This window comes from Myotis brandtii, unplaced genomic scaffold (assembly GCF_000412655.1).
Source record: "Myotis brandtii unplaced genomic scaffold, ASM41265v1 scaffold112, whole genome shotgun sequence".
NCBI lineage: Eukaryota > Metazoa > Chordata > Mammalia > Chiroptera > Vespertilionidae > Myotis > Myotis brandtii.
This window is the reverse complement of record NW_005353838.1, coordinates 15,476,317-15,485,339: the sequence shown is the minus strand read 5'-3', so window position 1 is coordinate 15,485,339 and position 9,023 is coordinate 15,476,317. Positions and strand designations below refer to the sequence as shown.

At 50.1% G+C, this 9,023-nt stretch overlaps 1 protein-coding gene across 10 annotated transcripts in view; it reads right to left on the bottom strand.

Annotated features, from left to right (window-relative positions):
- The window catches only part of HDAC4 (histone deacetylase 4), a 202,532-nt gene that overhangs the window by 142,280 nt on the left and 51,229 nt on the right, over window positions 1-9,023 (bottom strand). Inside the window, exons 1-2 of one of the 10 annotated variants that reach the window (XM_014546911.1) lie at window positions 8,280-8,446; window positions 5,740-5,801 (exon numbers count right to left, since the gene is read on the bottom strand). The exons of 8 other annotated variants lie outside the window; for them this stretch is intronic. In XM_014546911.1, the coding sequence (XP_014402397.1) occupies window positions 5,740-5,752 (13 nt within the window). In that variant the 5' untranslated portion in view covers window positions 5,753-5,801; window positions 8,280-8,446. Of the gene's footprint in view, window positions 1-5,739; window positions 5,802-8,279; window positions 8,447-9,023 lie in introns of those variants that run through there. One more of the 10 variants, XM_014546907.1, reaches the window with a different exon arrangement.

The window sequence follows — 9,023 nt, the reverse complement described above, 5'->3', positions numbered from 1 at the left end:
GGGGGAGGAGAAGGGTTAGAGTGTGCTGGTAGCCCCTTGCAGAGGCACAGGAGCCTTCCGTCACGACCCTGGACATGGAGAGGGGCAACGTGCTGGAGCTCAGGCACCTGTGACTCCAGGGAGGACTCGCCTGCAGGGCCCATGCCTAGCGCACCAGGTGGGCTTGCAGGCGGTGTTTTACCAGAAAGTGTTTCCTGCCTTGGTGTCTCCTCAGGGATCCTAAGTTTCCATGATGCGAGAGGGAGTTTTCGTGGAATTACAAAAACTGGTTTAATAACACTCTTTAGAGCCAGAGTAGTAATTTGGTTCTCTGCGGAATTATAAATGGAAGAGATGTATTTTCCTTGCGATTTTAAAAATAATTAGGAGGAAGAGGAGAGAGGGAAGCTTTGTGAAGGCAGAGATTACAATCTAACAGAAACAGACTGGGACCTCCTCGCTTGCCCCTTCCAAGCTGGATGTGGCAGGGGTGACGCAATGTCATCCTGGCACAGGCCCACCTCCGCCCTGCAGGGTCCAGACTAAGAGCGCTTGTCCCGACACTCATGCCAGCACCACAGTCCCCACAGAGGTGCACCCAGGCCCTGTGGCGTGCACAGCCACACGAGTGTGGGAGAAGGGCTCTGAGGCCTGCCCAGACAGCCTGTTTCCAGAACCCCCGCATCTCTTCCATGAGCAGGCAGGTGCCCCAGGCGAGCAGGACAAGGGCCAGGTTAGGGAGGGGCTCTGTCACTGGAGTGTCTGTGCATACCTGAGTCACGCTGGAAGCCTCACTGGGCTCCACGAAAGTCCACAGGTCAACCCCAGGACTGAGACTGAGGTTGAGGATCTGCCCAACAGATAGATCCTGAGCCTGTCACACACAACCACCGCAGTCACTGCTTCACATCCAGAATAGAAACTCGACATCTCTTCAGTCTCTGCTTACTGTCTGGGCTCCAGCCTCTGAGCCCAGAAATCAGAGCTATTCCAACAACACAGGGTCCACTGAAGAGCTCTCCTGATGCCCAGTCCACTGCTCAGCCCTCAAGCAGGTTAAGCCTGACCCTGGTAGCATGGGCCATGGTGTACTCAGGTAACTCTTGGCACCCGCATCCAAGGGGCACTGTTGGGTCTGAGGGTGTGTCTGCCCTTGCCACAGTCCGGGAACAGGGAGCCAGGGAACGAAGGGCAGTGATGCATGCAGCTCACAAGGATTTTGTTCTAGAAAGAGAAGGGGCATCAACTATATCTGAAAGCACTCGCCAGAGATAGGAACAAAGAGGTGCATGATGCTGCTGTGTTGCCAGGTCCATGGGAGGGAAACAGCCTGATGGAGTCACACAGAGTTCAGCCACTTGGATGCCCAGGGTCCCCGAGGAGGGGCTGGGTAAAGGGAGGATAAAAGGGTACACACAGCCCTGGAAGGAGGAGCAGCTCATTTCCCAATTCAAATAGGGAGGCCCTCAGGGGTCTACTCAGCCTGGCCAGAGGTCCCTCCTGGGCTGCACATATCCCAAAGCTCACCCCTGGGAGCCTCCTAAAATGCTGGCTGGAACGCGGAGAAGGAACACATGTCCCCCCCAACAGTATCCACATTTCGCCTCTATCAATTCAGCCCACCTTCAGCCAGGACTGGAGTACCACTGAAGGCAAATTAGGCTTAGGTTTGCAATTTCAGCACAGGCATTTCCAAAAGCAATTTACATTTTGAGTGTGCCGAAAGAGCATGTGGCAGGAAGCGGGGTCTTTGGGCTAGTGTTTAAATGTCTGTTAAGAATGTGCTCATGCAAGATTTCTCAGGAAGAGGGCAGCTGATGCCATGGTTCACCCTGGAAAGAAACCTGGCTGCCCACACACAGATGGGACACAGCCACAGGAGACAAGATGGGTGAGTTACGGCTCTTTGGTCAACAAAGGGCTATTTGACAACCTGCATTTTCACGCCTGCCCACCTGCAGAGGAGCTGTGGGCCAGAGAACAAGTCAGCCTTTCCAGGTGAACTCAGAGAGCTTTGCAAGCACCTCTGTCCCTGTCCAACCCTCAGGAAAGAGCACAGTTTCCAGGCTGCCAGGGTCTGTCTCATAAGAGGGCTGCAATCTGCTGGAGGTACCAGGGTGTCTACACCTGCATGGAGGCAGGGGACTGCCTATCACCCTCAAGATACCTCCCCTTTCCTTCTATTTGGCATGACACTGATCGGGATACGTCCATGCTGCTTGTGGCATGGCTGCCTCAGAACTTCTCAGGTTCAGAGAACACCTGACCTGGACTTTCCTCTCCCATCACACAACAGACCACAGGCGGGCAGGGGTGCAGGGGCCTGGAAGCAGAGGGACCACTGAAGCCAAGAACTAAAGTGACCCCGCAGCCCAGCCACCTCCCTCAGCTGCTGTGAGCGCCCCCCACTCCCACCCCCAAACCTGGTGTCACCAAAGGAAGGATGCCACTACCTGGGTTAGCCTGTGCACCAGACCCAGGCTCAGCATTCAACCACCTGACCCCCCAGGTGGCCCTTCCTACACAGGTGTGCTGACACATACATATCTCAGAGAAAAATCATAGATTCTAACAATGTTCCAGAGGTTTCATAAACAAAGCCACAAATGGCTTCCTTTTCAAACCTGTGACTTCTCAGTAAATACAGCAACAGACCTTTTTTAAATCAGGAAATCACTCTGAGACAGTCAATGGGTGTGGCTTCAAAAAAATTCATTCCTCCCAAGAAGCCAGGGGCTCACACTCAAAAACAGTCCTCTTAAAAACAAAGAAAACCCCCGCTGTCAGCCACCTCAGCACCAGCCTTCAAAGCCACAAAGCCAACTGCCTCGCTTTTTCCAGGTGCTAGAGTGAACCCTGCACTGCCTCTGGGTCCCACTCTCCCTGGCCTCGGTGGGGACACCCAGACTCCCTCCTCCACGTTGGAGCTGAACCCTCATGCGGAAACTGATCAAATCTGAAATCATTAGTGCCCCAAAGCCCCTGCCAGGGCCACCAGGGCCACATCACAGCCAGGGTTCCCCAAAGTCAGAAGAGACTGCCAACCCCCTCCAGATGCCATGAAAACAGCAAACATCTATGACTGTTCATGGAAGGGTTCCCTGCTCTACAGCAGCTATAGAGAGAGTTGTACACTCAAGAAACCAGCCACAAGCCGGAAATGTTAAACCACAGCTCAGGAGCACTTCCTCACGGGGAGCACCAGGAGGGTGTAGGAGGCCCAGCAGGCTGGCCACCAGATCTCTCGCACGAAAGGCCTGTGCACCAGCAGCCCTGCGCATGTGATCACAACAGGGTGATGGGGACTGAGGGCATGGGAAAGGCATCCACCTACCCCCACCCCCAGGGCCCTCGCTCCTGGGCTCAGGTCGGTCGGTCTCTCTCTCTCTCTCTCTCTCTCTCTCTCTCTCTCTCTCTCTCTCTCTCGTAGGACCAGAGCCTACTGGAGCTCAGCTAGTCAGTTTTCAACATGAAGTCTACTATTGCTCATTGTTTCTAGCTTCTGGATTTTTGGATAATTCCATACACGTGGTCTTTCAAATGCCATCCCATTTAAGAATGAAGGCATTTTCCTAAAAAGACAAAGACCATCAAGCAATTTTCAAAAAACTAAACACCACACTATGAACTGCCTATGAATTCCATGCATATATCGGAATTCTCACTTATCTTAATTAAATCTAAGAGTTATCAAAATAGAAAATATTTTTTACATGTCATTTTTTAATTTGTCTGATTCTTCACTCATTCCCTCTGCTGAGCTCCTCCTTACAAGGTATGAGTATGTGCTGGAAGAGGCAAAAAAAATTCTCAGCAAGCCCGAAAGAGCTGGCGGCCTGCTGAATAGCCTACTCCAGGCCCGAGCCTCTCCTGGGACGGCAAAGGGGCCCTCTTGGGGAGAATACCTGGCTCTGTACCTCAAAAAGAGAAAGCAAGCCAAGAGATATTGGAGGGAAGTTTAGAATTTCTTGGGGCCAAGTGTGATTTTGAAAAGATGCTGAGTAAATAAGCCACATGTTGAGGAGAAAGATACTCATCATGATAGTGAACAAAGGTCTCTCAGAGTTCTGACTTATCACAACAAGGAATCAAAATACTTCTTCCACACTGACTTTTCCCAAGCATTTCCACAAACAGCTTTATCTCAGAAGTGCCAGGAGAGATGGCCTGCCCCCTTTGTTAGGAAGCACTCAGAGGCCAGGGGAAGGTAGGGGCTCCAGGTGGTGATGAGGTAGCCAGCTGACTGCCCAATCTCTTGTCCCTGATGCGAGGGGCTCCCAACGAGATTTCCCAGGAAACTATATACTAGGCTATGAGAGCCAAACTTCTTTATGCTTTTTCATCCACCTAACATAGACCAGGATCAACAGAGAGGGGGAAAAATAAAAGGTTCTGGGAAGAAATAAGCCTCAGTTTTTCTGCAGAGAGGCCCCCAGGGGACCTCTGGACACTGGGATCATGATGGGCTTGGGACCAAGGGGCCAGTTAGAGGACAAGCACAGGAGAGCCCCCCTAGACCCAGGACTCAAACAGAGACTTAAGGAGCCCCATCCCGCCTCAGCCTCCAAAATGAAAGGAACAAAGAAGCAACTAGGTGGGAGGTCTGAGTTCAGCTGCCATGAAGGAAGCTACCAGCTCTGGCAGGGAATACAGGGCCAGTCACCTGTATGGCTGAGCTTCAAGCAACTGTATTCTCAGCCGTTGTGGAAATTTCCACATCAGCACTTAATTTACTAATAGGTGGAACCACCCAAGCACCTGTCATCACACATATGTACACACATACATATGTGAGTGTGTATGCATATGTGTATAACCAACATAATGGGATTTGCAGGCTGGAGCAAGGGTCAGGCAACCTCCAGGCCTTTCGGGTCGGCGCCCAGGAACGCTCAGCAGGCCCCTCTTTCCACTCGGTGTCTTGGACTCAGCATCAGGAATGACCATCTGGTCCGCTCAGAAATGAGACACTCTCAGAGGCTCCCATGGGCCAGCCACTGGGATTGATGCCCTTTCAGGCTCCGCCAACCCCCCATGTGCTCAGCAGCCAAGTTCCTCACTGAGGGTTTTATGAGAAGATGACTCAAACCATGTCAACATACAGACACTGCCAATCTTACACATCAGCCATAAATGGGAAAGGACACACTGTGCACATGAAACAAAGAGCAGTTACAAGGACACATGATGGGGTTGGGGCCTGCTTCCTGTCGTCCTAATTAATGGCTCATCGGAACTTGTTGAGGCTTCCTAGGTACCCACTCCTCAAACAAGCACAGTGGTTGTGCCTGATCTTTGCCTTTCAATAATGTCCTTACACGATACAAACAAGCGACTCCGAGAAAAAGAGTCAGCTCCTTACAGGCGGCTCTGAGATCACCTGGAGCAGGGAGGTTAGCCCTGGAGACAGAGCCAGGGGCTGCACAGGAGTAACTGTGCCAATGAAGAGCTGCCTGTCCCCATCAGTACACGTGAAAATACACGATGATAAACACAGAAATCTGCTGAAGGCAATTCAACAGGGACAGAGAGGCAAGTTCTTGGCAAGTGCAAATAACTGTCGCCTCAAAGGGACACTCATTAGCTATCCTCCCATGTGTTCCACTGGAAGGGGAGAAGAGTAAGTTGACACCGTGCAAAAATCAGGAATTACTGCAGCAAAACAGAGCAAATGCAGAGACAAAGAAAAGGAGACCGACCAGCCACTTAATGGAAAGGATAAGACAACCAGCTGATGCTGTGAATGGGTGTGAATATTACCTGTGAGCAGCATGTGGAGATTTAAGTGGCTCTTACTTCAGACCAGTACACTGTACACGGACCTTGGAAAAAGCAAACACAGAGTAAACCATATACTGGGGGCTGGCTGGTGGCAAGGAAAACGCGAAGCGACCCTTCCTCATTGGGAAAGGCAGTAACTATCTGGATTGATACTAAATATACCCTGGTTAGTGAGACAGCTCAAGAGACACTTGCAAATCAAAGGACTAGGTTTCTCTGACAGACCATACCTGAAGGAAACAGGAGATTCAGAATTAAAAACTGGTACAAAGGTTGGTGTTCAGTATGTTTTATCTTTAAATGGCCTAAGACAGCAGCTTCCACCCACCCACAGTGAATCCACCTGACTCTCAGGCAGGTGCTACCGTCACCCCACTGTAGACATGAAGCTGGGGTGGCCAAGACTGATGACAGTGGGTGACCGGTGGGCCAGTTGTGCACCCCGCCAGCAGGTTGCAGAATCCATGCCCTAGCCCCCTTCCCAGGAAATACAGAGTCCCACAATTAACCTGAGGATAGGGAAATGTCTATCTGTATGTTACATGGAGCATTCCGAATGATGTAGAATTTTTGTTTGGGGAGCGGAGGGAACCACTCTAATGCTAGGATATTCAGCAAGACCAGCAATAGTAATCTCAATGAAAATTCACAACATGATGCCAAATTCTAACAAACTACCCACAATAACGATGAATAAAACCATGGTTAAACTCGGTTCTCTCTGTGAAACTTTCCATTTACTTGGCCATTTTCCCATGGACGTTCAATTAAAAACAACTGTGAGAAAGTGAGCCACCGTGAGCACTGCACAACCAGGCAAGGACACAAGCCTCTGCTAGCCCAGAAGCCTTTTAGCATTTATTCACATTGTACCCAAGTCAGAGCCAGCAGCCCTAGGAGGAGACCTGCACTGTAATTTTTGATCCAAATTGACTTTAATAAATAATTCTGATGACACCAAAATCAACAAGCAAGAAAAGAAAAACTAGATAAACTATACTTCATCAAACCTAACAACTTTTATGCTTCAAATGTCACCATCCAGGAAATGAAGACAATCCACAGAATGGGACAGAATACTTGCAAATCACAGATCTGATAGAAGAGTTGTATCTAGAATATAGAAAGAACCCTTCCAACACAATAATAAAAAGGCAAATAACCCAATTTGAAAATGTTAGGCAAAAGATTTGAGTAGACATCTCTCCAAAAATAAAAATACAAATAGTCAACAAGCCCATTAAAGACTTATTGTGGTGATTACTTTGTAAGGTATATAAACAATGAATCACTATGTCGTACACCTGAAACTAACATAATAATGTATGTAAAAATAAATTAATTTTTTTAAACTGCAAGCAAAGAGAGAAGGGGAGAGAGGTCCTGTATGAACCTCAGTTGACCCTTGAATAACCAGGAAAATACTGAAGCAATATTGATACAACTGAAGTTTTAAACAATAACTACTTGACAGCATTAAAGTGTCAACATTTCAGTTGTGATAATGGTATCTTTTAGACATATGTAAGACAGCAGGAATCACGTGCACACACCAGTGAGGAAGAAGGCCCAGACTGGCCCTGGTTGGGTGTGGCTGAAGTTGAGGATGACCACCTGGTCATTCCTGATTCTGTCTTCTTTTGCTTTTGTGTTAGAAAATTTTTATAGTAAAAAATGGAAAGCTACCTCATGACAGGGCTGGATTTGGACTCTGGGGTTACTCTGTCCATGTGGTGGCTACTCTGTTGGTGTTTACTGGCTGTCTGCAGGTTGCTTGCCATTCTGGAAGGCCACAATCTACTCAGAGACACTTCGGAAGACTTCACCCGCACTAAGTTTCTCTGATCCCCTAGAGCAGCTGCACCAATTCTATCTCTGCCAAAGTGCCCTGGAGTTCTGCCTTGTTTCCAGGGCAAAGGTAGGGGTTCACTGAGAGAAGATGACATTGGGAAGGTGAGGGCAATGTCCTCCTAAGATGCAACCATAGCTGTCATTAGCCAAGTAACTAGGATATCAGCTACAATTTAAACTACAATAATACCATAAAGTTACTTTAAAAATAAAAACTTAACTTGCCTACTTCAAACAAAGCAAACACTCAACTGGTGATGCCACAGGAATCTCTGGGATTCCTCTGGCACGGCTCCTGGGACCACATGGAGGATACACCTTGACCGGGGAAAGGCTCACAGTCTCTGAGGCATCTGCTTGAACAAACTGTGTTGCAGGCAGCCTCCCCAGGCTTGCCCGTCCCACTCTGGAAACGTCCTTCCTATCAGGTCTCTGGGCTATCATGGGGGCAGGGAGCAGTGACACGCCTTTTCAGTGAGTCTGTCTTACAAGGGAATCTGTCTTACAAGGAACCTTTTCAAAGAGCCACGTCCTAGGACGATTCTGTGAAAGGTCAGAGGAGACAGCTGCAAACACTCCCGTGACTGAAAGCGTCCCTCACCCAGGACAGAGTGGAGGAAGCCGGCAGAGAGAGAGAGAGAGAGAGAGAGAGAGAGAGCCATAATTACCACTGCGGCTTGGCGGGAATGGCAGGGATGGCGGGGGCGAAGCCGGCGGAAGCCTGCAGCCTGGACCACCGGGGTGAGCGGCCGGCCCTCTGTGGCTGTCCCTGGCGAGTGTCCCCGCGCTGGACGCCAGGCTGCCAGCAAAGCCTCACTCACTGCTGCTTTCTTCACATGTGGTTTGATTGACGCAAATCAAGAGGCAAGCAAGTGATTCATCACTGTCCCAGCACCGCTCCCACAGAAATGGCAGAGCCCAAGCTTGCTGAGTCACCGGAGAACGTTCCCCTCGCTCTGGAGGCGCTGCTGGTCTGAACTTCCACACGCAGACACACGTTTGGGCTCCTAAGTGCGGCAGCGCTGGCAGGGCCACAGCATAAAGAAATACCGGACACTAGCCCTGCCAACCAGCAACAGGATAGGGGGACAGGGGGACCGGAGTGAAGAGGCATTGGCAGTGACCACTAGCCCTGTGCCTGCTCAGCTGGTGCGTGCATACATGCGCTGGGGACGCTGGGCGTGGGTCCCTTATACACCAGCTCCAACCTCAGTCATTGGTCCTACTTCTAGTACCTCAGTGTCATGCACACCAGGATCCCTGCCTTCTAGGAGCCCATGGGGAGGTGACAAGATGAGGGGTCTCAGAAATCCCCCCATGGTGCCTAGTTCCACCCCAAGGGACAAGGAAGACACAGCCCCCCATTGCCTGCCTCAGTTGGAAAAGCCTCCCAGAGGAGGTGAGCAGGAACT